The sequence below is a fragment of the Pseudophryne corroboree genome, chromosome 6 (assembly GCF_028390025.1).
Source record: "Pseudophryne corroboree isolate aPseCor3 chromosome 6, aPseCor3.hap2, whole genome shotgun sequence".
NCBI classification, from domain to species: domain Eukaryota; kingdom Metazoa; phylum Chordata; class Amphibia; order Anura; family Myobatrachidae; genus Pseudophryne; species Pseudophryne corroboree.
The window spans coordinates 739702483-739730149 of NC_086449.1; the positions used below are offsets into that span (position 1 = coordinate 739702483).

The window sequence follows — 27667 nt, forward strand, 5'->3', positions numbered from 1 at the left end:
GCGGCCCTCTAGAAGATGAGCACTCTGCAACCACCACAGGAGAGACACCCTTGTCCTTGGAGACAGGGTTATCCGCTGATGCATCTGAAGATGCGATCCGGACCATTTGTCCAGCAGATCCCACTGAAAAGTTCTTGCGTGGAATCTGCCGAATGGAATCGCTTCGTAAGAAGTCACCATTTTTCCCAGGACCCTTGTGCATTGATGCACTGACACTTGGCCTGGTTTTAGGAGGTTCCTGACTAGCTCGGATAACTCCCTGGCTTTCTCCTCCGGGAGAAACACCTTTTTCTGGACTGTGTCCAGAATCATCCCTAGGAACAGCAGATGTGTCGTCGGAATCAGCAGCGATTTTGGAATATTTAGAATCCACCCGTGCTGTCGTAGTACTACTTGAGATAGTGCTACTCCGACCTCTAACTGTTCCCTGGACCTTGCCCTTATCAGGAGATCGTCCAAGTAAGGGATAATTAAGACGCCTTTTCTTCGAAGAAGAATCATCATTTCGGCCATTACCTTGGTAAAGACCCGGGGTGCCGTGGACAATCCAAACGGCAGCGTCTGAAACTGATAGTGACAGTTCTGTACCACAAACCTGAGGTACCCTTGGTGAGAAGGGCAAATTGGGACATGGAGGTAAGCATCCTTGATGTCCAGAGACACCATATAGTCCCCTTCTTCCAGGTTCGCTATCACTGCTCTGAGTGACTCCATCTTGAATTTGAACCTTCGTATGTAAGTGTTCAAGGATTTCAGATTTAAAATAGGTCTCACCGAGCCGTCCGGCTTCGGTACCACAAACAGCGTGGAATAATACCCCTTTCCCTGTTGTAGGAGGGGTACCTTGATTATCACCTGCTGGGAATACAGCTTGTGAATGGCTTCCAATACCGCCTCCCTGTCGGAGGGAGACGTTGGTAAAGCAGACTTCAGGAACCGGCGAGGGGGGAGACGTCTCGAATTCCAATTTGTACCCCTGAGATACTACCTGCAGGATCCAGGGGTCCACTTGCGAGTGAGCCCACTGCGCGCTGAAATTCTTGAGACGGGCCCCCACCGTGCCTGAGTCCGCTTGTAAGGCCCCAGCGTCATGCTGAGGACTTGGCGGAAGCGGGGGAGGGCTTCTGTTCCTGGGAAGAGGCTGCCTGCTGCAGTCTTTTTCCCCGTCCTCTGCCCCGGGGCAGATATGAGTGGCCTTTTGCCCGCTTGCCCTTATGGGGACGAAAGGACTGAGCCTGAAAAGACGGTGTCTTTTTCTGCTGAGAGGTGACCTGGGGTAAAAAGGTGGATTTCCCAGCCGTTGCCGTGGCCACCAGGTCCGATAGACCGACCCCAAATAACTCCTCCCCTTTATACGGCAATACTTCCATATGCCGTTTGGAATCCGCATCACCTGACCACTGTCGCGTCCATAACCCTCTTCTGGCAGAAATGGACAGCGCACTTACTCTTGATGCCAGAGTGCAAATATCCCTCTGTGCATCTCGCATATATAGAAATGCATCCTTTAAATGCTCTATAGTCAATAATATACTGTCCCTGTCCAGGGTATCAATATTTTCAGTCAGGGAATCCGACCAAGCCACCCCAGCACTGCACATCCAGGCTGAGGCGATTGCTGGTCGCAGTATAATACCAGTATGTGTGTATATACTTTTTAGGATATTTTCCAGCTTCCTATCAGCTGGTTCCTTGAGGGCGGCCGTATCAGGAGACGGTAACGCCACTTGTTTTGATAAGCGTGTGAGCGCCTTATCTACCCTAGGGGGTGTTTCCCAACGCGCCCTAACCTCTGGCGGGAAAGGGTATAATGCCAATCATTTTTTAGAAATTAGCAGTTTTTTATCGGGGGAAACCCACGCTTCATCACACACCTCATTTAATTCATCTGATTCAGGAAAAACTACAGGTAGTTTTTTCACACCCCACATAATACCCTTTTTTGTGGTACTTGTAGTATCAGAAATGTTCAAAACCTCCTTCATTGCCGTGATCATGTAACGTGTGGCCCTACTGGAAAATACGTTTGTTTCCTCACCGTCAACACTGGAGTCAGTGTCCGTGTCTGGGTCTGTGTCGACCATCTGAGGTAACGGGCGCTTTAGAGCCCCTGACGGTGTTTGAGACGCCTGTACAGGTAATAACTGATTTGCCGGCTGTCTCATGTCGTCAACAGTCTTTTGTAAAGTGCTGACGCTATCACGTAATTCCTTCCATAAGACCATCCAGTCAGGTGTCGACTCCCTAGGGGGTGACATCACTATTACAGGCAATTGCTCCGCCTCCATACCATTTTCCTCCTCATACATGTCGACACAACGTACCGACACACAGCACACACACAGGGAATGCTCTGATAGAGGACAGGACCCCACTAGCCCTTTGGGGAGACAGAGGGAGAGTTTGCCAGCACACACCAGAGCGCTATATATATACAGGGATAACCTTATATAAGTGTTTTTCCCTTATATAGCTGCTGTATTGATTTATCTGCCAAATTAGTGCCCCCCCTCTCTTGTTTTACCCTGTTTCTGTAGTGCAGGACTGCAGGGAAGAGTCAGGGAGCTTCCCTCCAACGGAGCTGTGAGGGAAAATGGCGCCAGTGTGCTGAGGAGATAGGCCGCCGAGAAGGGGGCGGAGCCTTTCACTCGCTTTTTTAAGGAAAAACTGGCAGGGGTTAAATGCATCCATATAGCCCAGGAGCTATATGTGATGTATTTTTTGCCATCTAAGGTGTTTTTATTGCGTCTCAGGGCGCCCCCCCCCCCAGCGCCCTGCACCCTCAGTGACCGGAGTGTGAAGTGTGCTGAGAGCAATGGCGCACAGCTGCGGTGCTGTGCGCTACCTTATTGAAGACAGGACGTCTTCTGCCGCCGATTTCCCGGACCTCTTCTGTCTTCTGGCTCTGTAAGGGGGCCGGCGGCGCGGCTCTGGGACCCATCCATGGCTGGGCCTGTGATCGTCCCTCTGGAGCTAATGTCCAGTAGCCTAAGAAGCCCAATCCACTCTGCACGCAGGTGAGTTCGCTTCTTCTCCCCTTAGTCCCTCGGTGCAGTGAACCTGTTGCCAGCAGGATTCACTGAAAATAAAAAACCTATACTTAAACTTTTTCACTAAGCAGCTCAGGAGAGCCACCTAGTGTGCACCCTTCTCGTTCGGGCACAAAAATCTAACTGAGGCTTGGAGGGGGGTCATAGGGGGAGGGGCCAGTGCACACCAGGTAGTCCTAAAGCTTTTACTTTTGTGCCCAGTCTCCTGCGGAGCCGCTATTCCCCATGGTCCTTTCGGAGTTCCCAGCATCCACTAGGACGTCAGAGAAAGATTAGTTTAAAGAAGCTTAATGCTATAGATGTATTCTTACACACATAGCCTCAAATCGTGCCACATAGCCCAGTTTGTCAAACCACAGATTTTGCAGGGAGGGCAGAATGTAGATTATAAATACAATAGAGACCAGTAGTATATGCATGAATATTAGGCCTCATGAATATTAGTTAGACAGGGACTCAGTGTTGTCAATAGTTTGCAGCATTGTGTAGGTTAAATGTCAACATTATTGTAACCAAATACCACATCTACTGTAGTGTTCCCGCTAGGATGCGGGCATCGAATCGCTGTGCACACCCAAAAAGGGGGTGTGGCTGGCTGGGGGCGAGGCCCTGCTGGCGTCACTTGTGAGGGCGTACCCAGCACTTACGGAGGTGCAGGGCTTCCCCCAAGCTCTCCCCCCAATGACAATAGATGATAGCTACACTGCAGCCCACAGATGGGGACGGCAACGGACAGGCTGCTTTAGCAGGACACTGTTATAGGGGAGGGAACATTTTGCCACCTTAAAATCAGGCAAGGCGTGGCGCCCTACTAAAACAGCGTAGCGTGAACACTATATTGTATAGCAGGCTTAAGTAGCCATCCAGCACAAGTGCATTGAGAAGGGAGGACCTGCCCCCTTTCCCCACTGCTTTCACTGTTTCCTTATGCCCTGAGTCCCTGACACAGACTCTTATCCCCCATCCCCGCAGAAGTGAGGGAGAGGGCAAGATGGGTGAGGGGTGACAGAGATGGGAAGGACAGGGAGAACAAAAACCCTGCAATGCTGGGACAATAGCTTAGATCCAATAGATCCTCAAAATGCACCAAATAGCCCAGTTTGTCACACCACGGATTTTGGAAGCACAAAGCGTACTGCCACACTTTTATGCTGAATATGTGCTTTACTCAAATTGCTATTCCAACAAAAATACAGTGCAGGTGTAACCTGACATTGGCGCTGGCAATGCATGCAGCCGTGTGCGACATTGATGCTAACCTGGATGACTGATGCGAGTGAGCTGCATTATGCATCCTGCCATGCAGCACTGTTCGTAATCTGTGACTTTATAACAACTCCATTGCGACAAAGTCACAAATCCTACGGTGTGATACAGACACTAAGAAAGAAGTATTAAAGTCCTGGAATCGCTGCCCGTGGTGGAGTTATCTACACTGCACCGTATAGTTCCAATTGGACAGGCGAATGAGGATACACCTGTATGATCCTGGTTATGTGACTTGGATATTTAGAGCGTGATCTATGAAGACACTGTAAGGAGCAGCTGTCTCTTGCAGTACAGGCAGCCATTCTGTCCCTCATGAAACATTTACTAGAAACCAGTGATATTACAGGCTACTAATAAATGTAGTCATTGGTGCACTTTAACCCCTTCATGACCAGGCCATTCATTCAGGCTTGGCAGAGTGACAATTAAATCCACAGTTGTTCTTAATTTATGTAACTAAGGGCCTGATTCAGGTTTGTAAGCAAAGCAAAAAAATAAATAAAAAAGTCACACAACTGGGCAAAACCATGTTGCACTGCCGGAGGGGCAAATGTATCATGTGCAGAGAGAGTTCGATTTGGGTTTGTTATATTGTTTCTGTACAGGGTAAATACAGGCTGCTTTTGAATGTAGCCCACGAATGTTAGACAGCTTTATTTTTTTCACTGCAATCTAGATTTCAGTTTGAACACACATCACCCAAATTTCTCTGCACATGTTACATATGCCCCACCTGCACTGCACCATGGATTTGCCCAGATGTGTGCTTTTTAGCTTTGCTTGCAAACCTAACTCATGTCCTAAATGTTTTATTGGGCTTACTTTTCTTTTTACTACTTTTATAAACAGAACTTGATTGAATATAAACTCATTAAATAAAAAAAATTCCAAGAGAGTGCATATTCTGGTAAGAAATTACCAGTTCGACTGCGTCGCGCATGCTGTATGGAACATGTGACAGAGATATAAGGTCTATACACAGAGGTGTATAATTGATATTTCTGACACAATGACATGAATACAATCGTCATACTTTGCCAGAAAGCCAGAAATACACGTACAGTTATTCCATCTACAATAGAGGACTCTCCAAGGGAATATTTTGAGTATTTCTAAATGCTGTTTTTTTACCCTCAGTCTTACTGAACGTTATGTATAAAAAGTTTTTTTCCCCTTTCCAATACTGCACTAAGGGGGTAATTCCAAGTTGATCGCAGCAGGACATTTTTTAGCAGTTGGACAAAACCATGTGCACTGCAGGGGAGGCAGATATAACATTTGCAGAGAGAGTTAGATTTAGGTGGGTTATTTTGTTTCTGTGCAGGGTAAATACTGGCTGCTTTATTTTTACACTGCAATTTAGATTGCAGATTGAACTCACCACACCCAAATCTATCTCTCTCTGCACATGTTATATCTGCCCCCCCTGCAGTGCACATGGTTTTGCCCAACTACTAAAAAATTTCCTGCTGCGATCAACTTGGAATTACACCCCTAAATTTTCTTTTCTCATGAGACATACTGCACAATGCATCCTGTCTGCAAGATTATCCCATGTGTGCGCTCTGCTCACTGGCTGCGTCTCCTGTCTGCGGGGATATCCCATGTGTGCGCTCTGCTCACTGGCTGCGTCTCCTGTCTGCAAGAATATCCCATGTATGCGCTCTGCTCACTGGCTGTGTCTCCCGTCTGCAGGGATATCCCGGGTGTGTGCGCTCTGCTCACTGACTGAGTCTCCTGTCTGCGCTCCACTCACTGGCTGCGTCTCCTGTCTGCGGGGATATCCCATGTGTGCGCTCTGCACATTGGCTGCGTCTCCTGTCTGCGGGGATATCCCATGTGTGCGTCTCAAGTGTGCGCCCCAGTCACTGGCTGCGTCTCCTGTCTGCGGGGATATCCCATGTGTGCGCTCCGCTCACTGGCTGCGTCTCCTGTCTGCGGGGATATCCCATGTGTGCGCTTCGCTCACTGGCTGCGTCTCCTGTCTGCGGGGATATCCCGGGTGTGCGCTCCGCCCACTGTCTGCATCTCCTGTCTGCGGGGATATCCCGGGTATGTGCTCTGCTCACTGGCTATGTCTTCTGTCTACGGGGATATCCCGGGTATATGCTCTGCTCAGTGGCGTATATTTTGGAATAATTGCATACCATAATGAGATATCATGGCGATGGGACCTAAGTCTAAGCACAGAATGCATTTATGTTTCATATACACCTTATACACACAGCCTGAGGGTAATTTTAGCCAATATTTTTTATAACTTTGTGCATTAAACAAAGTGTGTGTACATTCACACATATCATCTATGTTTCATATACACCTGATACACACAGCCTGAAGGTCATTTAATACAATATTATTAATAACTTTGTGTATTAAACAAAGTTTGTGTACATTGAACCATCAAAAAACAAAGGTTTCACTATTTCACTCTCACTCAAAAAAGTCCGTATTTCGGAATATTCCGTATTTCGGAATATTTGGATATGGGATACTCAACCTGTACTGAATTTATACAATTAATTGTCTTTTATTTTGAATCACACATTTCTTAGCAGTCATACCCAGGATTAGAACCAATGACCTGTTACACTAACAGCAAACACTTTACTGATGGAGTTATTTGCTCCTGTAGAGGTAACATGAGAATTCTAAGTATATGACGTTACGTGTAATTGTCAGAGAAGTATCTTCTTATAGTTAAAATTCTCATATTTCCGATACAGGCGCAAACAGCTTCATCAGTATAGTGTCTGCTTCCAGTGTAATAGGTTGTGGTTTCTAATCCTGTAATCCTGGGTATGAGACTTGTAAAATGTGTATATTCAGTATAATAAAGAGGGTGTGATTTGTAAGGTGCAGGGACCAGTGAGGAAGTCGGCCACTGAAAAGACAGCGGCAGCTATAAATTAACTTAATTCAATGGTGTCACAGAATGGGAGGAGAGGTGCCCCCCTTCAGAGCAGGAGCCCGGCGGCAGATGACTCCGTTGCCTCCCAGAGTTCTGCCTCTGGCTCTGCTCACTGGCTGCGTCTCCTGTCTGCGGGGATATCCCATGTGTGCGCTGTGCTCACTGGCTGAGTCTCCTGTCTGCGGGGATATCCCATGTGTGCGCTGTGCTCACTGGCTGCGTCTCCTGTCTGCGGGAATATCCCATGTGTGCTCTGCTCACTGGCTGCGTCTCCTGTCTGCGGGGATATCCCATGTGTGCGCTCTGCTCACTGGCTGCGTCTCCTGTCTGCGGGGATATCCCATGTGTGCGCTCTGCTCACTGGCTGCGTCTCCTGTCTGCGGGGATATCCCAGGTGTGCGCTCCGCCGACTGGCTGCGTCTGTGTCTCCTCTGTGCAGGAAAACCCCGGGTGTGTGTTCCTCTCACTGGCTGCGTCTTTTTGCAGTAGTCCCCCGCACCTCCGGAAGGGTGGGCACCCCTCCTGCATCCTGCCCACTTCATAGTGAAGTGGGCAGCGGAATGGGTAAAATGATACCTGGAATCTGTGGTAAAGGCAGAAGGGCGGGGCTTAGTGATGTAACTCTGTTGTAATCATTTTGGCCCCACATCCCAATAAAATATGCAGAAGTCGTGGCATTTTGATACTAGGGGGTGGATCCTGATGGTGTGCTAGTCCGGACCTGCCCCTATCCCCACCCACCTGCACCTACTCTCTGGGATTATCCCAGCGATGAAAGAACAAAAGTATGGTTATCACCTGCAATTGAATCCCCCCCTAAATCTCTATGCACATGTTAAGTTTCCCCCACCTGCAGTGGAGCATGGTTTTGCCAAGGTGCAAAGTTACTTGCTCTTTTTTGCTTAATGCCCAAATCAGAATTAGTCCCTAAATTACCAGAAAAACCCCAGTGCACCAAACAAAATTCCATAATAACAGCCTGACACCCCATGAAAATCACTGAGGTTATTCTGATCTCTTTGTACAATGTTTATTTTGTTGAGTAGTGTTGGAATGTTTTGCAAGAATAAAATATGATTTTATTCAGCAGCATGAGAAAGTCGCCATGGAAATTATTCAGAATTGTCTTACATTTAGGATCAGCAAACTAAACCCTGGACAATAAATGCATAAACAATCAATAAATTCATTTTTATTCAGGCATTTCTAATTTTAATGGGTAGATTTGTGAAAAAAAATCTAAAAAGGACAAGTGGAGGCATTTCCGTAGGAACCAATCAGATTGTATCACTGATCTTCTACAGTCTAATTAAAAATGATACCTAGAATCTGATTGGGTACTACTGACCAAATCTCCACTTTTTCCTTTCATGGATTTTAGTAAATCACACCTAAATGTTAAAAACAACTTACTAAAAACTAACAACTATCTTGATAATTTATAAACCATTACAATGGAGCACTTCCACAACTGTAATAAACATTTAAAAAAAACAACTATACATAAGAGTGACTAAAGCAGGCAATACAACAGAGCCGCAATTTCCCAGTCTTATAACACCAAACTGATGATCAGCGATCAAAACTGGTGATTGCGGACATCGATGATTGGCGATCATCATTGGCGATCCTTTGGGAATCAGCAAAATCCTGCATGTTAAAAATCCTTGCCTCACCAATCCCTATAATTATTTGGTCGGAATAGACAAATTAAGAGTTTCCAACATGTCGGATTTCCCTTATCCCCAAACCCTGGCATTGGGTGAACGGGGAATTGTCCCAATTCTCCCCTGAAGTATGGGTCCTGTTCCAGTCAGAATATATAAACTGGTCTAAGAATCTACATTATTTTTCTCCTCTTCTATAGGCAGCCTTATTTTTTCCTCACCTCTGTATAGGCTTTCATCCAGGTATTGGCCAAAATCCCAACATCCACCCGACTGGACTCCACCGATTCCAGAGCTTGCTCAGCTTCCCTGTCAAAATCTTTAATGGTTTCCTCCTCCACAAACTGACAAAGAGATTTTTTAAGATCTGCGAAAATAAAGGAAGTGTTTGAACTCTGGTGGATCACAGCAGCTTCAGTATATGTTGCTCTGAGTCATGTGTGTGGCCATACAGAGATGTGTCCTCTTATATCCTTGCTGCAGTCACTCTAAAGAGCTCTTCAAGACGCGCCATGACAAGGTGGGGTTCAGTAGCGCTGAACATCTTTTTTGTGAATTTTTTTACGTGAAAATAGGTCTTAGACGCAATGTAATGTAATAGGACGCACAAGCAGTTTCTGCTGATTAAAATGACATGCAGCATGCCTATATTCTGTGTGTGACTGCGACTGTATCTGCATGCAAGATGATAAGCTTCAGTGTTTTCCTGGAAAACATTGTAACATGACATTTCGGATGCAAATACAGTCGCAGTCACACAAAGAATAATAAGAATTTACTTACCGATAATTCTATTTCTCATAGTCCGTAGTGGATGCTGGGACTCCGTAAGGACCATGGGGCATAGCGGCTCCGCAGGAGACTGGGCACAAAAGTAAAAGCTTGAACTAGCTGGTGTGCACTGGCTCCTCCCCCTATGACCCTCCTCCAAGCCTCAGTTAGGATACTGTGCCCGGACGAGCGTACACAATAAGGAAGGATTTTGAATCCCGGGTAAGACTCATACCAGCCACACCAATCACACCGTACAACTTGTGATCTGAACCCAGTTAACAGCATGATAATAGAGGAGCCTCTGAAAAGATGGCTCACAACAATAATAACCCGATTTTTGTAACTATGTACAAGTATTGCAGACAATCCGCACTTGGGATGGGCGCCCAGCATCCACTACGGACTATGAGAAATAGAATTATCGGTAAGTAAATTCTTATTTTCTCTAACGTCCTAAGTGGATGCTGGGACTCCGTAAGGACCATGGGGATTATACCAAAGCTCCCAAACGGGCGGGAGAGTGCGGATGACTCTGCAGCACCGAATGAGAGAACTCCAGGTCCTCCTCAGCCAGGGTATCAAATTTGTAGAATTTAGCAAACGTGTTTGCCCCTGACCAAGTAGCTGCTCGGCAAAGTTGTAAAGCCGAGACCCCTTGGGCAGTCGCCCAAGATGAGCCCACCTTCCTTGTGGAATGGGCTTTTACAGATTTTGGCTGTGGCAGGCCTGCCACAGAATGTGCAAGCTGAATTGTACTACAAATCCAACGAGCAATCGTCTGCTTAGAAGCAGGAGCACCCAACTTGTTGGGTGCATACAGGATAAACAGCGAGTCAGATTTCCTGACTCCAGCCGTCCTGGAAATATATATTTTCAGGGCCCTGACTACGTCCAGTAACTTGGAGTCCTCCAAGTCCCTAGTAGCCGCAGGCACCACAATAGGCTGGTTCACGTGAAACGCTGAAACCACCTTTGGGAGAAATTGAGGACGAGTCCTCAATTCTGCCCTATCCGTGTGAAAAATCAGGTAAGGGCTTTTATAAGATAAAGCCGCCAATTCTGAGACACGCCTGGCTGAAGCCAGGGCTAACAGCATTACCACCTTCCATGTGAGATATTTTAATTCCACAGTGGTGAGTGGTTCAAACCAATGTGATTTTAGGAACCCCAAAACCACATTGAGATCCCAAGGTGCCACCGGGGGCACAAAAGGAGGCTGTATATGCAGTACCCCTTTGACAAACGTCTGGACTTCAGGCACTGAAGCCAGTTCTTTTTGGAAGAAAATCGACAGGGCCGAAATTTGAACCTTAATGGACCCTAATTTTAGGCCCATAGACAGTCCTGTTTGCAGGAAATGTAGGAAGCGACCCAGTTGAAATTCCTCTGTAGGGACCTCTTTGGCCTCACACCACGCAACATATTTTCGCCAAATGCGGTGATAATGTTTCGCGGTTACATCCTTCCTGGCCTTTATCAGGGTAGGGATGACTTCTTCTGGAATGCCTTTTTCCTTCAGGATCCGGCGTTCAACCGCCATGCCGTCAAACGCAGCCGCGGTAAGTCTTGGAACAGACAAGGTCCCTGCTGGAGCAGGTCCTTTCTTAGAGGTAGAGGCCACGGGTCCTCCGTGAGCATCTCTTGAAGTTCCGGGTACCAAGTCCTTCTTGGCCAATCCGGAACCACGAGTATAGTTCTTACTCCTCTCCTTTTTATGATTCTCAGTACTTTTGGTATGAGAGGCAGAGGAGGGAACACATACACTGACTGGTACACCCATGGTGTTACCAGAGCGTCCACCGCTATTGCCTGAGGGTCCCTTGACCTGGCGCAATATCTGTCTAGTTTTTTGTTGAGACGGGACGCCATCATGTCCACCTTTGGTTTTTCCCAACGGTTTACCATCTCTTGGAAGACTTCTGGATGAAGTCCCCACTCCCCCGGGTGAAGGTCGTGTCTGCTGAGGAAGTCCGCTTCCCAGTTGTCCACTCCCGGAATGAACACTGCTGACAGTGCTATCACATGATTCTCCGCCCAGCGAAGAATCCTTGCAGCTTCTGCCATCGCCCTCCTGCTTCTCGTGCCGCCCTGTCTGTTTACGTGGGCGACTGACGTGATGTTGTCCGATTGGATCAATACCGCCTGACCCTGAAGCAGGGGTTTTGCTTGACTTAGGGCATTGTAAATGGCCCTTAGTTCCAGAATGTTTATATGAAGAGATGTTTCCATGCTTGACCACAAGCCCTGGAAATTTTGTCCCAGTGTGACTGCTCCCCAGCCTCTCAGGCTGGCATCTGTGGTCACCAGGATCCAATCCTGAATGCCGAATCTGCGGCCCTCTAGTAGATGAGCACTCTGCAGCCACCACAGAAGAGACACCCTTGTCCTTGGCGACAGGGTTATCCGCTGATGCATCTGAAGATGCGATCCGGACCATTTGTCCAGAAGATCCCACTGAAACGTTCTTGCATGGAATCTTCCGAATGGAACCGCTTCGTAAGAAGCCACCATTTTTCCCAGGACCCTCGTGCACTGATGCACTGACACCTGGCCTGGTTTTAGGAGATTCCTGACTAGCTCGGATAACTCCCTGGCCTTCTCCTCTGGGAGAAACACCTTTTTCTGGACTGTGTCCAGAATCATTCCTAGGAACAGGAGACGTGTCGTTGGAATCAGCTGCGATTTTGGAATATTTAGAATCCACCCGTGCTGACGTAACACTAACTGAGATAGTGCTACTCCGACTTCTAACTGTTCCCTGGACCTTGCCCTTATCAGGAGATTGTCCAAGTAAGGGATAATTAAAACGCCTTTTCTTCGAAGAAGAATCATCATTTCGGCCATTACCTTGGTAAAGACCCGAGGTGCCGTGGACAATCCAAACGGCAGCGTCTGAAACTGATAATGACAGTTTTGTACTACAAACCTGAGGTACCCTTGGTGAGAAGGGTAGATTGGGACGTGGAGATAAGCATCTTTGATGTCCAGAGACACCATATAGTCCCCTTCTTCCAGGTTTGCTATCACTGCTCTGAGTGACTCCATCTTGAATTTGAACCTCTTTATGTAAGTGTTCAAGGATTTTAGATTTAAAATTGGTCTCACCGAGCCGTCCGGCTTCGGTACCACAAACAGCGTGGAATAATACCCCTTTCCCTGTTGTAGGAGAGGTACCTTGATTATCACCTGCTGGGAATACAGCTTGTGAATGGCTTCCAAAACTGCCTCCCTGTCGGAGGGAGACTTTGGTAGAGCAGACTTCAGGAACCGGCGAGGGGGAGACGTCTCGAATTCCAGTTTGTACCCCTGTGATACTACCTGCAGAATCCAGGGGTCCACTTGCGAGTGAGCCCACTGCGCGTTGACATTTTTGAGACGGGCCCCCACCGTGTCCGAGTCCGCTTGTAAAGCCCCAGCGTCATGCTGAAGACTTGGCAGAAGCAGAGGAGGGCTTCTGCTCCTGGGAAGAGGCTGCCTGGTGCAGTCTTTTTCCTCTTCCTCTGCCCCGGGGCAGAAATGAGTGGCCTTTTGCCCGCCTGTACTTATGGGAACGAAAGGACTGAGTTTGAAAAGACGGTGTCTTTTTCTGCTGAGAGGTGACCTGGGGTAAAAAGGTGGACTTTCCGGCCGTTGCCGTGGCCACCAGGTCCGATAGACCGGCCCCAAATAACTCCTCCCCTTTAAACGGCAATACTTCCATATGTCGTTTGGAATCCGCATCCCCTGACCACTGTCGCGTCCATAACGCTCTTCTGGCAGAAATGGACATAGCACTCACTCTTGATGCCAGGGTGCAAATATCCCTCTGTGCATCACGCATATATAGTAATGCATCCTTCAAATGCTCTATAGTTAGTAATATACTGTCCCTATCCAGGGTATTAATATTTTCAGTCAGGGAATCCGACCACGCAACTCCAGCACTGCACATCCAGGCTGATGCGATTGCTGGTCGCAGTATAACACCAGTATGTGTGTATATACCCTTCAGGATATTTTCCAGCCTTCTATCCGCTGGTTCTTTGAGGGCGGCCGTATCAGGAGACGGTAACGCTACTTGTTTGGATAAACGTGTGAGCGCTTTATCTACTCTAGGGGGTGTTTCCCAACGCGCCCTAACCTCTGGCGGGAAAGGGTATAGTGCCAATAATTTATTAGAAATTAGCACTTTTTTATCGGGGGAAACCCACGCTTTATCACACACCTCATTTAATTCATCTGACTCAGGAAAAGCTACTGGTAGTTTTTTCACTCCCCACATAATACCCTTCTTTGTGGTACTTGTAGTGTCAGAAATGTTCAATGCCTCCTTCATTGCCGTGATCATGTAACGTGTGGCCCTACTGGACATTACGTTTGTCTCCTCACCGTCGACACTGGACTCAGTATCCGTGTCTGGGTCTGTGTCGACCCACTGAGGTAACGGGCATTTTATCGCCCCTGACGGTGTCTGAGACGCCTGGACAGGCACTAATTGATTTGTCGGCTGTCTCATGTCGTCAACAGTTTTTTGTAAAGTGCTGACATTGTCACGTAGTTCTTTAAATACAACCATCCAGTCAGGTGTCGACTCCCTAGGGGGTGACATCACTAATACAGGCAATTGCTCTGCTTCCACATCATTTTCCTCCTCATACATGTCGACACAATCGTACCGACACCCAGCACACACACAGGGAATGCTCTGATAGAGGACAGGACCCCACTAGCCCTTTGGGGAGACAGAGGGAGAGTTTGCCAGCACACACCAGAGCGCTATATATATATATAGGGATAACCTTATATAAGTGTTACTCCCTTTTATAGCTGCTGTTTATAATTTAGCTGCCAATAGTGCCCCCCCTCTCTCGTTTTTACCCTGATTCTGTAGGGACTGCAGGGGAGAGTCAGGGAGCCGTCCTTCCAGCGGAACTGTGAGGGAAAATGGCGCTTGTGTGCTGAGGAGATAAGGCCGTCGTGAAGGGGCGGAGCCTATCTCCCGCTTTTTTCTGGAAAACTGGCAGGGGTTAAATACATCCATATAGCCCAGGAGCTATATGTGATGTATTTCTTTTGCCATCCTAAGGTATTTCTGTTTTTATTGCGTCTCAGGGCGCTCCCCCCCAGCGCCCTGCACCCTCAGTGACCGGAGTGTGAAGTGTGCTGAGAGCAATGGCGCACAGCTGCAGTGCTGTGCGCTACATTAGTTGAAGACAGGAACGTCTTCTGCCGCCGATTTCACCGGACCTCTTCGTTCTTCTGGCTCTGTAAGGGGGCCGGCGGCGTGGCTCCGGGACCCATCCAGGCTGAACCTGTGATCGTCCCTCTGGAGCTAATGTCCAGTAGCCTAAGAAACCCAATCCACTCTGCACGCAGGTGAGTTCGTTTCTTCTCCCCTTAGTCCCACGATGCAGTGAGCCTGTTGCCAGCAGGACTCACTGAAAATAAAAAACCTAAAATAAACTTTTACTCTAAGCAGCCCAGGAGAGCCACCTAGCATGCACCCTTCTCGTTCGGGCACAAAAATCTAACTGAGGCTTGGAGGAGGGTCATAGGGGGAGGAGTCAGTGCACACCAGCTAGTTCAAGCTTTTACTTTTGTGCCCAGTCTCCTGCGGAGCCGCTATTCCCCATGGTCCTTACGGAGTCCCAGCATCCACTTAGGACGTTAGAGAAATAGGCATGCTGCATGTTATTATAATCAGCAGAAGCTGCTTGTGCATCCTGTTGCATTACACTGCGTTTAAGTCGCATTTTTTAAGGGGGAAAAAAATCAGAAACAATGACGCTTGGTGCTAGAGTCAGACGGCACTCGCGTTATGTGTAACGTGACTTATAGCGCATAGGGCAAAGATGTAAGTTTATACATCTGTAGCACAGTTGCAGAGCTTCGGAAGCTATGCACTGCTATAGATATAAACATGTTGCCTGTCTGAGTTTTGGCCAGATCCCAAAAGAGTTCTGGGGCTGCGGACCTATGCGTTAGGCAGATAATAAGAATTTACTTACCGATAATTCTATTTCTCGGAGTCCGTAGTGGATGCTGGGGTTCCTGAAAGGACCATGGGGAATAGCGGCTCCGCAGGAGACAGGGCACAAAAAGTAAAGCTTTAGGATCAGGTGGTGTGCACTGGCTCCTCCCCCTATGACCCTCCTCCAAGCCAGTTAGGTACTGTGCCCGGACGAGCGTACACAATAAGGGAGGAATTTTGAATCCCGGGTAAGACTCATACCAGCCACACCAATCACACCGTACAACTTGTGATCTAAACCCAGTTAACAGTATGATAACAGCGGAGCCTCTGAAAAGATGGCTCACAACAATAATAACCCGATTTTTGTAACTATGTACAAGTATTGCAGATAATCCGCACTTGGGATGGGCGCCCAGCATCCACTACGGACTCCGAGAAATAGAATTATCGGTAAGTAAATTCTTATTTTCTCTATCGTCCTAGTGGATGCTGGGGTTCCTGAAAGGACCATGGGGATTATACCAAAGCTCCCAAACGGGCGGGAGAGTGCGGATGACTCTGCAGCACCGAATGAGAGAACTCCAGGTCCTCTTTTGCCAGGATATCAAATTTGTAGAATTTTACAAACGTGTTCTCCCCTGACCACGTAGCTGCTCGGCAGAGTTGTAATGCCGAGACCTCTCGGGCAGCCGCCCAAGATGAGCCCACCTTCCTTGTGGAATGGGCCTTAACCGATTTAGACTGTGGCAGGCCTGCCTCAGAATGTGCAAGTTGAATTGTGTTACAAATCCAACGAGCAATCGACTGCTTAGAAGCAGGAGCACCCAACTTGTTGGGTGCATACAGTATAAACAGCGAGTCAGATTTTCTGACTCCAGCTGTCCTGGAACATATTTTCAGGGCCCTGACAACTTCTAGCAACTTGGAGTCCTCCAAGTCCCTAGTAGGTGCAAGGCACCACAATAAGCTGGTTCAGGTGAAACACTGACACCACCTTAGGGAGAGAACTGGGGACGAGTCCGCAGCTCTGCCCTGTCCGAATGGACAAACAGATATGGGCTTTTTTGAGAAAAAACCACCAATTTGACACTCGCCTGGTCCAGGCCAGGGCCAAGAGCATGGTCACTTTTTATGTGAGATGCTTCAATCCACATATTTGACTGGTTTTAAACCAATGTGATTTGAGGAATCCCAGAACTACGTTGAGATCCCACAGTGCCACTGGAGGCACAAAAAAGGGGTTTGTATATGCAATACTCCCTTGACAAACTTCTGGACTTCAGGAACTGAAGCCAATTCTTTCTGGAAGAAAATTTACAGGGCCGAATTTGAACCTTAATGGACCCCAATTTGAGGCCCATAGACACTCCTGTTTGCAGGAAATGCAGGAAACGACCGAGTTGAAATTTCTTTGTGGGGCCTTCCTGGCCTCACACCACGCAACATATTTTCGCCACACGTGGTGATAATGTTGTGCGGTCACCTCCTTTCTGGCTTTGACCAGGGTAGGAATGACCTCTTCCGGAATGCCTTTTTTCCCTTAGGATCCGGCTTTCCATCGCCATGCCGACAAACGCAGCTGCGGTAAGTCTTGGAACAGACATGGTACTTGCTGAAGCAAGTCCCTTCTTAGCGGCAGAGGCCATAAGACCTCTGTAAGCATCTCTTGAAGTTCCGGGTACCAAGTCCTTCTTGGCCAATCCGGAGCCATGAGTATAGTTCTTACTCCTCTACGTCTTATAATTCTCAGCACCTTAGGTATGAGAAGCAGAGGAGGGAACACATACACCGACTGGTACACCCACGGTGTTACCAGAACGTCCACATCTATTGCCTGAGGGTCTCTTGACCTGGCGCAATACCTGTCCCGTTTTTTGTTCAGACGGGACGCCATCATGTCCACCTTTGGTATTTCCCAACGGTTTACAATCATGTGGAAAAAACTTCTCAATGAAGTTTCCACTCTCCCGGGTGGAGGTCGTGCTGAGGAAGTCTGCTTCCCAGTTTCCATTCCCGGGATGAAAAACTGCTGACAGTGTTATCACATGATTTTCCGCCCAGCGAAAAGTCCTTGCAGTTTCTGCCATTGCCCTCCTGCTTCTTGTGTCGCCCTGTCTGTTTACGTGGGCGACTGCCGTGATGTTTTTCCCACTGGATCAATACCGGCTGACCTTGAAGCAGAGGTCTTGCTAAGCTTAGAGCATTATAAATTTACCCTTAGCTCCAGTATATTTATGTGGAGAAAAGTCTCCATACTTGATCACACTCCCTGGAAATTTTTCCCTTGTGTGACTGCTCCCCAGCCTCTCAGGCTGGGCTCCGTGGTTACCAGCATCCAATCCTGAATGCCGAATCTGCGGCCCTCTAGAAGATGAGCACTCTATAACCACCACAGGAGAGACACCCTTGTCCTTGGATATTGGGTTATCCTCTGATGCATCTGAAGATGCGATCCGGACCATTTGTCCAGCAGATCCCACTGAAAAGTTCTTACGTGAAATCTGCCGAATGGAATTGCTTCGTAGGAAGCCACCATTTTTACCAGGACCCTTGTGCAATGATGCACTGTTTTTAGGAGGTTCCTGACTTGCTCGGATAACTCCCTGGCTTTCTCTTCCGGGAGAAACACCTTTTTCTGGACTGTGTCCAGAATCATCCCTAGGCACAGCAGACGTGTCGTCGGGATCCGCTGCGATTTTGGAATATTTAGAATCCACCCGTGCTGATTGTAGCAGTATCCGAGATAGTGCTACTCCGACCTCCAACTGTTCCCTGGACTATGCCCCTATCAGGAGATCGTCCAAGTAAGGGATAATTAAGACGCCTTTTCTTCGAAGAAGAATCATCAATTCGGCCATTACCTTGGTAAAGACCCCGGGGTGCCGTGGACAATCCAAACGGCAGCGTCTGAAACTGATAGTGACAGTTCTGCACCACGAACCTGAGGTACCCTTAGTGAGAAGGGCAAATTTGGGACATAGAGGTAAGCATCCCTGATGTCCCGGGACACTATATAGTCCCCTTCTTCCTGGTTCGTTATCACTGCTCTGAGTGACTTCATCTTAATTTGAACCTTTGTAAGTGTTCAAAAAAATTTTTTTAGAATAAGTCTCACCTAGCCTTCTGGCTTCAGTACCACAATATAGTGTGGAATAATACCCCTTTTCTGTAGTAGGAGGGGTAATTTAATTATCACCTGCTGGGAATACAGCTTGTGAATTTTTTCCCATACTACCTCCTTGTCGGAGGGAGACTTGGTAAAGCAGACTTCAGGAGCCTGCGAAGGGGAAACGTCTCGACATTCCCATCTGTACCCCCGGGATACTACTTGTAGGATCCAGGGGTCCTGTACGGTCTCAGCGCCATGCTGAGAACTTGTCAGACGCGGTGGAACGCTTCTGTTCCTGGGAATGGGCTGCCTGCTGCAGTCTTCTTCCCTTTCCTCTATCCCTGGGCAGATATGATCTTATAGGGACGAGAGGACTGAGGCTGAAAAGACGGTGTCTTTTTCTGCAGAGATGTGACTTAGGGTAAAAAACGGTGGATTTTCCAGCAGTTGCCGTGACCACCAGGTCCGATGGACCGACCCCAAACAAGTCCTCTTCCTTTATACGGCCATACTGTGCCGTTTGGAATCTGCATCACCTGACCACTGTCGTGTCCATAACATCTTCTGGCAGTTATGGACATCGCGTTTATTCATGATGCCAGAGTGCAAATATCCCTCTGTGCATCTCGCATATATAGAAATGCTCTATAGTCAATAAAATACTGTCCCTGTCAAGGGTATCAATATTTTTAGTCAGGGAATCCGACCAAGCCACCCTAGCTCTGCACATCCAGGCTGAGGCGATCGCTGGCCGCAGTATAACACCAGTATGTGTGTATATACTTTTTATTATATTTTCCAGCCTTGTCAGCTGGTCCTTGAGGACGGCCCTATCTATAGACGGTACCGCCACTTGTTTTGATAAGCGTGTGAGCGCCTTATCCACCTTAAGGGGTGTTTCCCAACGCGCCCTAACTTCTGGCGGGAAAGGGTATACCGCCCATAATTTTCTATCGGGGGGAACCCACGCATCATCACACACTTTATTTAATTTATCTGATTCAGGAAAAACTATGGTAGTTTTTTCACATCCCACATAATACCCTCTTTTGTGGTACTTGTAGTATCAGAAATACGTAACACCTCCTTCATTGCCTTTAACGTGTGGCCCTAATAAGGAATACGTTTGTTTATTCACCGTCGACACTGGATTCAGTGTCCCTGTCTGTGTCTGTGTCGACCGACTAAAGTAAACGGGCGTTTTAAAACCCTTGACGGTGTTTTTGAGACGTCTGGACCGTACTAATTGTTTGTCGGCCGTCTCATGTCGTCAACCGACCTTGCAGCGTGTTGACATTATCACGTAATTTCCTAAATAAGCCATCCATTCCGGTGTCGACTCCCTAGAGAGTGACATCACCATTACAGGCAATTGCTCCGCCTCCTCACCAACATCGTCCTCCTACCTGTCGACACACACGTACCGACACACAGCACACACACAGGGAATGCTCTGATAGAGGACAGGACCCACTAGCCCTTTGGAGAGACAGAGGGAGAGTTTGCCAGCACACACCAAAAACGCTATAATTATATAGGGACAACCTTATATAAGTGTTTTCCCTTATAGCATCTTAATATATATATAAGCATATCGCCAAATTAGTGCCCCCCCTCTCTGTTTTAACCCTGTTTCTGTAGTGCAGTGCAGGGGAGAGCCTGGGAGCCTTCCCTCCAGCCTTTCTGTGAGGGAAAATGGCGCTGTGTGCTGAGGAGATAGGCCCCGCCCCTTTTTCGGCGGCCTCGTCTCCCGCTCTTAACGGATTCTGGCAGGGGTTAAATATCTCCATATAGCCTCTGGAGGCTATATGTGAGGTATTTTTAGCCAAAATAGGTATTCATTTGCCTCCCAGGGCGCCCCCCTCCCAGCGCCCTGCACCCTCAGTGACTGCCGTGTGAAGTGTGCTGAGAGGAAAATGGCGCACAGCTGCAGTGCTGTGCGCTACCTTTAGAAGACTGAGGAGTCTTCTGCCGCCGATTCTGGACCTCTTCTTACTTCAGCATCTGCAAGGGGGCCGGCGGCAAGGCTCCGGTGACCATCCAGGCTGTACCTGTGATCGTCCCTCTGGAGCTGATGTCCAGTAGCCAAGAAGCCAATCCATCCTGCACGCAGGTGAGTTCACTTCTTCTCCCCTAAGTCCCTCGTTGCAGTGATCCTGTTGCCAGCAGGACTCACTGTAAAATAAAAAACCTAAGCTAAACTTTCCTAAGCAGCTCTTTAGGAGAGCCACCTAGATTGCACCCTTCTCGGCCGGGCACAAAAATCTAACTGGCTTGGAGGAGGGTCATAGGGGGAGGAGCCAGTGCACACCACCTGATCCTAAAGCTTTACTTTTTGTGCCCTGTCTCCTGCGGAGCCGCTATTCCCCATGGTCCTTTCAGGAACCCCAGCATCCACTAGGACGATAGAGAAAAAGAGGAGAATGCGTGCAAACTGAAGTTTACTGTGTGTATGCATGTCTTTAATAATTCACCAGTAATGTCATATATTTGTTTAACAGACTTTAAATTGTAATGTTCACCCCTTTTTCCCCCCCCATTTTTATGGAGGTATTTTTGAAGCTCAGTAAGGAGGGAATTTATATAGCCATGGTAATTTACCACAGCTAATTGATCCCTCGGGGCTAGTAAAGCCCATTTTTTTGCCCACAATTTACCTCTTCCCTATATCAATTGACAAATATACCTTGATCAAGTGCAGACTGGACCATGGTGACCTTGAGGAGACCCCGAAAGCCAACGTTTTGAATTGCAAGTGAAAAGTACAAAGTGGGTACAGAACCAACCTACTTAACAGGAAGTGGGTAAAATAAATATCTCCCATTTCTACCAAATAATTCCTCCACTACCTCTTTCAGGCACAATGAAGGGTTTACATCAGATTTAACGTACAGTTTAATACCCCGAAGCAAGTGTGAGGCAATACCAGTACAATTTAACACTGTTAGCGAAAAAAGGGCAGAGGATTATTGGTAAAATATATCAGGTGTTTTAATTTTTAAAATATGCAAATCAGACTAGTGGATGTGGCTTAAATGCACAAAATGTCCATATCGCTCAGACTGTAACACTCAGAGGGCCAGATGTATGAAAGTGCGCTGTGGTTTCCGCTGACCACAGTGCACCTTAAGTCTGCATTTTGCGCTTCCCTCTAATGTATGAACGGCCGTGTGCATTGTCCGCCATGCGCCCCTGCCGCTTACCGCTTCCCCGCAGTGGTGACTGTCAAACGTTGGGCAGAGGCAATGTCTCAATGCCTCTGCTGTGACTTTTCGACTCTTAAGTCCGCCGGGCCGGAACGCCTCCCCCCAGGCAGGCGATGTCTGCAAAATGTGCACTGGCTTCGTTTTTGTTTTTTTTAAAGAAACTTTATTGAACGTGGACATTATTCTGCTGGTCCACACAGCTCTACTGCGCATGCGCCGGGGGCCTCCGGCGGTGCAGACAGGAAGCAGGGGAAAAGGGTGCATGCGCACACATTGCGGCGCCGAGCCGATGTGGAAGGTGCGCTATTGCGGGACAGGTAGGATAACACCCTCCCACATCGGCGGGGGCCTCAATATTACATTGTGGCGGCTGCTGCGGGCGTATCACCACGATAATGTGGTGATACGCCCCTGGACACATAACGTCCGTTAGGACGTTTTTCATACATCACCCCCAGAGATGGCACTTACCTTGCTCTATGAAACAGGGCAGCTTGTGCAGCAGCATGAGACGTCCATGTAAGTGATTAAGGTTTTCTTGGACAGGGAATTGGAGGGGGACGGTTAGAACAAAGTTCTGAGATCCAGCTTGGAATTTGTACACAAAATCCCTCTCAGTGTAACACGCTTTTACTTTTCCAGGCTTCATTGTTCCTTCAATATAAAATTAAAATATATATATATTTTAATAAATAAAATAGAATATGGAGTATCTTCTGCTTAAAGGGAAACTATGGTATGATATACTGTAGCAGAAAAACTGGGTAGAATAAAAGTAATGACTATATCTGTGTGCTGGAGACAGTGGCCATTTTCTTGAAGCACACACTCTACAGGGGAGTAAACGTTATTTTCTACAGTTTAGGTCTAAAGCATGGATGGGGAACCTTTCGCCCTCCAGCTGTTGTTGAACTACACATCCCAGCATGCCCTGCAACAGTTTTAGCAATACCAAATTGCAAAACTGTTGCAGGGCATGCTGGTATGTGTAGTTCAACAACAGTTGAAGGGCCGAAGGTTCCCCATCCCTGGTCTAAAGCTAGGCTTACCATACTATTCCTTTAACCCATTTTTCAAGATATTTTGAGGAATGGCTAATGTTGAGGCAATTAAGAAAAATATGGTGGAATTTTTTTTCTTGATGTAACGAAAAATATATTGAAGTGCTAGGTAGAAAACTACCCATCCATGCCGAAATGGGTTAATCCAGGACACTAATGAATTCAAGCCTGCATTTCACCTGGTTTAAATCAGCCACAGAACCTGTGTAATGCAAGAGTGACCCAGTTAAAGGTATGGTATGGCAAGCCTATCTAAAGTGGACTCTCAACCTTAAATTGTGTGTTTGCAGCACAATAGTACTGGCCAGTTATCTTAAGACAGTGGTTCACAAACTCGGTCCTCAGGACCCCACACGGTGCATGTTTTGCAGGTAACCCAGCAGGTGCACAGGTGTATTAATTACTCACTGACACATTTTAAAAGGTCCACAGGTGGAGCTAATTATTTCACTTGCGATTCTGTGAGGAGACCTGCAAAACATGCACCGTGTGGGGTCCTGAGGACCGAGTTTGAGAACCTGTGTCTTAAGAGAAATCAGGGGGAGAGAGAGTCTGTGGATGGGGGAAAGGAAGAGAGAAGCATTTGGGAAGAGGGGAGGCGTGTGTGTATAATTATGTGGGATGCAGTTAATTTGACGTCAGTCAGGATCCCGGCGGTCAGGATTCTGACCTTGGAATCCCAACAGCTGACAATACCGACATCCTGAATCCTGGTGCACAGGGGATATTCCCACTCGTGAGTGTCCACAACAGCCGTAGAGTGGGAATAGAACCTGTGGCGAGCACAGCAAGCCACCTAGCCCACAAGGGGGGCGCCCACCCCTCTGCTGGCATACTGATGGCCGGGATGCCGGTTGTCAGTAAATCATACTGATATCCATATATAAATTCTAAATAAATTTCCTTACAATATATCTGTATCTTACTTGCTATAAATGTTATTTGATAAATCAGGATTCCGTGTACAAATGTCTCTTGGGGAAGCAGTTTCCTGGCTGTTGGGATCCTGGCGGTCAGGATACAGACGCCGGAATCCCCACTCGGGGAAGGGGCAGGGAAGCCAAGTCATAGGTCTACACATTTGTACCGAACACCCCTGACAACTATTCTACAGGTGTGCAGTCACAATGTGGCCAATCACAATGACAATAGCAGGAGGTCAATATGGTTAAAATATCAACATCATTAATGTGGACACTTGGGAAATGCCGACACTGACAGAATGTTGGCACTGTCACACATTTTCAGGTGGCTCAGGGTTAATGAGGAATGTCGATGGTAATAGAATGAGAAGAGAAACTGTGGTGACATTCTAACAATGCCAACAAAACATCAGTGTCAACATGCTGAATGGCAAGTGGCAACATGGTCAATGTCAATATTATGAACATGTCGACACTGTCTACCATACACACCCACCTTGTATATATTTGGTGCCTTGTGTCCATAAATACTATAACCCCTATGACATTTATAATTAACGTTTCAGGGTTCCTTGTGTTCTTTTATTTATACAATGAAGAATATAATTTGGTGATGCTTCCCCCCCATGGATGATGGAGACCCCCCTCCCCTCTCGGCCGGCTCTGTACTGGTCCTCTGCACGAAGAGAATCTAGACGCTACCGTCCCAGCAGACCCCAGGAAATTGCATGCATCTGCTACAGCCCATGATGATGTGCGATTCCCGAGCGTACCACAGCGCCCCCTAGTGTCTGTCCACGGTCAGTGGAGGAGACTTTACCTGCAGCTGCAGCCCGGTAACCGGATCTGAATACACTGAACACCGGGGGCGGCTATTTATCATTAGCATTGTATACCATACAGAATGTACAGGACATAGCCCTCCCGGCGCGGTTGGTTCTATATCGGAGGGGCTGAAGGGACCTTGTGACGTATCGACCTCCGGCGCCCCATGAACCTTTGCGCATTACGGGTGGCCTCTTAGGCCAAACAACGGAGAGACGCTGTAGCGCGCCATCTAGTGCCCGCATTGTATACTCATACTGCAGCTATTCAGCGAGATGTCACTGCTCTCTAGTGCCTGGCACAGCAGCTTATAGGACCATAGGGAGATAAATGTACAGCTGCCAACCAAAGCCATTTCCACAATATAATAATATTCCACCCGTTTTCAGCACTCATTTGACAATTACATTTAATTGGGCTGATTATAATTCTTTACATATTATTGTTTTTTTTTAAATGTAGTGCCAATCATTATTATTATAAGGCACTCCACTGCCAGTGACATGACAGCAGAGAGGAGGACACACCAGAAGGTAAGTATAGGAGGATGGGGACAGATCCAAAACTACTAGTATATAATAATCGGCAGTGATGTGTCAGGGACAGACCGCAGGAAAGAATGGGGACCTTTGGATGGGAACGTGGTAAATATAACGGGGAAAGGGGGTTATACATAATCATAAATGTTTAAAATAATATTAGTTTTGTCCAGTCACATTGTAGCTTGTAACCTAAATTCCCTGTCTCACACACATGTACAATAGGATGTACTTGTCCATACCTCCCTGCTTTTGGCAGGATAAAAACATAGAATTTGATGGAAGATAAGAACCACTTAGCCCATCTAGTCTGCCCCTTATTTACCTTTTGGTAACCTTAACCCTATTTGATCTTCAGTTCTTTGTGGACTGTCCCACGGTCCAATCTGCGGGCCCTATGTGTCCTGCGGGGTGCTCAAGAAAGAGCACTTATGATACTTCAACTAATAGAAAAGTAGAAAGAGAGGAGACACCAGAGGAACAACACGGTAGTGGTGTGAAGAGCAGTATAAGAATCTGTGTAGGACACTGGCTTGAAGTCCTCAGAAATGAGGTGTGTGGTCCATTGTGTTAAACGCAGCAGTGAAATCAAGGGGATCTAGAAGTTCCTTCAGGGTTAGCACTGGTAAAATCAGTGAGTACCTTAGGTAACTGAGATCTCTGGAATCTTCAGAATAAAAATCTGACGGAGAATGGTTCATTAAGGTTTCTTGACCAACGATATCAAGGGTTGGTCATAGGAGCTGAGTGATGGGATGGCAATCTGAGAGATTATGTGTAAGAGTTAGTTTGTTCTCAGAATACTGGTAATATCTGCCTGCAGTGAAAGAGAGAGAAGTGAGATGTTAAAGAGTAACAACTGCTTTACCTGTGGTGTGATAGGGTCACAATTATATTATCCATGGAGTTTTCATGAGCATTCACCCTTGGTGATGTATCCACCTGAGCTATCTTATTCTGCCTTTCAGGGAAAGAGGGGGTTTGCCCAAGAGTCTTCCCTATCAGCCTAATATGTAGGAGTAATGAACCCTGTCTCGGTCCCCGCTTAAGTTAAGACATAATGACAAAGACTCAGAAAAATCAACAACTCAAAATGTTTTATTTTTATTTATTAAAAAAAATAAGAATTTACTCACCGGTAATTCTATTTCTCGTAGTCCGTAGTGGATGCTGGGAACTCCGTAAGGACCATGGGGAATAGCGGGCTCCGAAGGAGGCTGGGCACTCTAGAAAGATTTATGACTACCTGGTGTGCACTGGCTCCTCCCACTATGACCCTCCTCCAAGCCTCAGTTAGGACACCGTGCCCGGACGAGCAGACATAATAAGGAAGGATTTAGAATCCCGGGTAAGACTCTTACCAGCCACACCAATCACACCGTACAACTCGTGATACTATATCCAGTTTGACAGTATGAAAACAACTGAGCCTCTCAACAGATGGCTCAACGATAACCCTTTAGTTAACAATAACTATATACAAGTATTGCAGACAATCCGCACTTGGGATGGGCGCCCAGCATCCACTACGGACTACGAGAAATAGAATTACCGGTGAGTAAATTCTTATTTTCTCTAACGTCCTAGTGGATGCTGGGAACTCCGTAAGGACCATGGGGATTATACCAAAGCTCCCAAACGGGCGGGAGAGTGCGGATGACTCTGCAGCACCGAATGAGAGAACTCCAGGTCCTCCTCAGCCAGGGTATCAAATTTGTAGAATTTTGCAAACGTATTTGCCCCTGACCAAGTAGCTGCTCGGCAAAGTTGTAAAGCCGAGACCCCCTCGGGCAGCCGCCCAAGATGAGCCCACCTTCCTTGTGGAATGGGCCTTTACAGATTTTGGCTGTGGTATGCGTGCCACAGAATGTGCAAGCTGAATTGTACTACAAATCCAGCGAGCAATAGACTGCTTAGAAGCAGGAGCACCCAGTTTGTTGGGTGCATACAGGATAAACAGCGAGTCAGATTTTCTGACTCCAGCCGTCCTGGAAACATATATTTTCAGGGCCCTGACAACGTCTAGCAACTTGGAGTCCTCCAATTCACTAGTAGCCGCCGGCACCACAATAGGCTGGTTCAGGTGAAACGCTGACACCACCTTAGGGAGAAATTGGGGACGAGTCCTCAACTCTGCCCTATCCATATGGAAAATCAGATAAGGGCTTTTACATGATAAAGCCGCCAATTCTGACACTCGCCTGGCTGAAGCCAAGGCTAATAACATGACCACTTTCCACGTGAGATATTTCAGATCCACGGTTTTAAGTGGCTCAAACCAATGTGATTTTAAGAAACTCAACATCACGTTGAGATCCCAAGGTGCCACTGGAGGCACAAACGGGGGCTGAATATGCAGCACTCCTTTTACAAAAGTCTG

The 27667-nt window shown here is 47.3% G+C and overlaps 1 protein-coding gene across 4 annotated transcripts in view; it reads right to left on the reverse strand.

Annotated features, from left to right (window-relative positions):
* The window catches only part of FERRY3 (FERRY endosomal RAB5 effector complex subunit 3), a 131188-nt gene extending 106267 nt beyond the window's left edge, over nt 1-24921 (reverse strand). The window contains exons 1-3 of one of the 4 annotated variants that reach the window (XM_063928478.1): nt 24744-24921; nt 22411-22593; nt 9119-9264 (exon numbers count right to left, since the gene is read on the reverse strand). In XM_063928478.1, the coding sequence (XP_063784548.1) occupies nt 9119-9264; nt 22411-22588 (324 nt within the window). In that variant the 5' untranslated portion in view covers nt 22589-22593; nt 24744-24921. Of the gene's footprint in view, nt 1-9118; nt 9265-22410; nt 22594-22988; nt 23121-23926; nt 24116-24419; nt 24587-24743 lie in introns of those variants that run through there. The other 3 variants (XM_063928479.1, XM_063928481.1, XM_063928480.1) reach the window with 3 other exon arrangements.
* Nucleotides 24922-27667: the final 2746 nt, after the last annotated feature.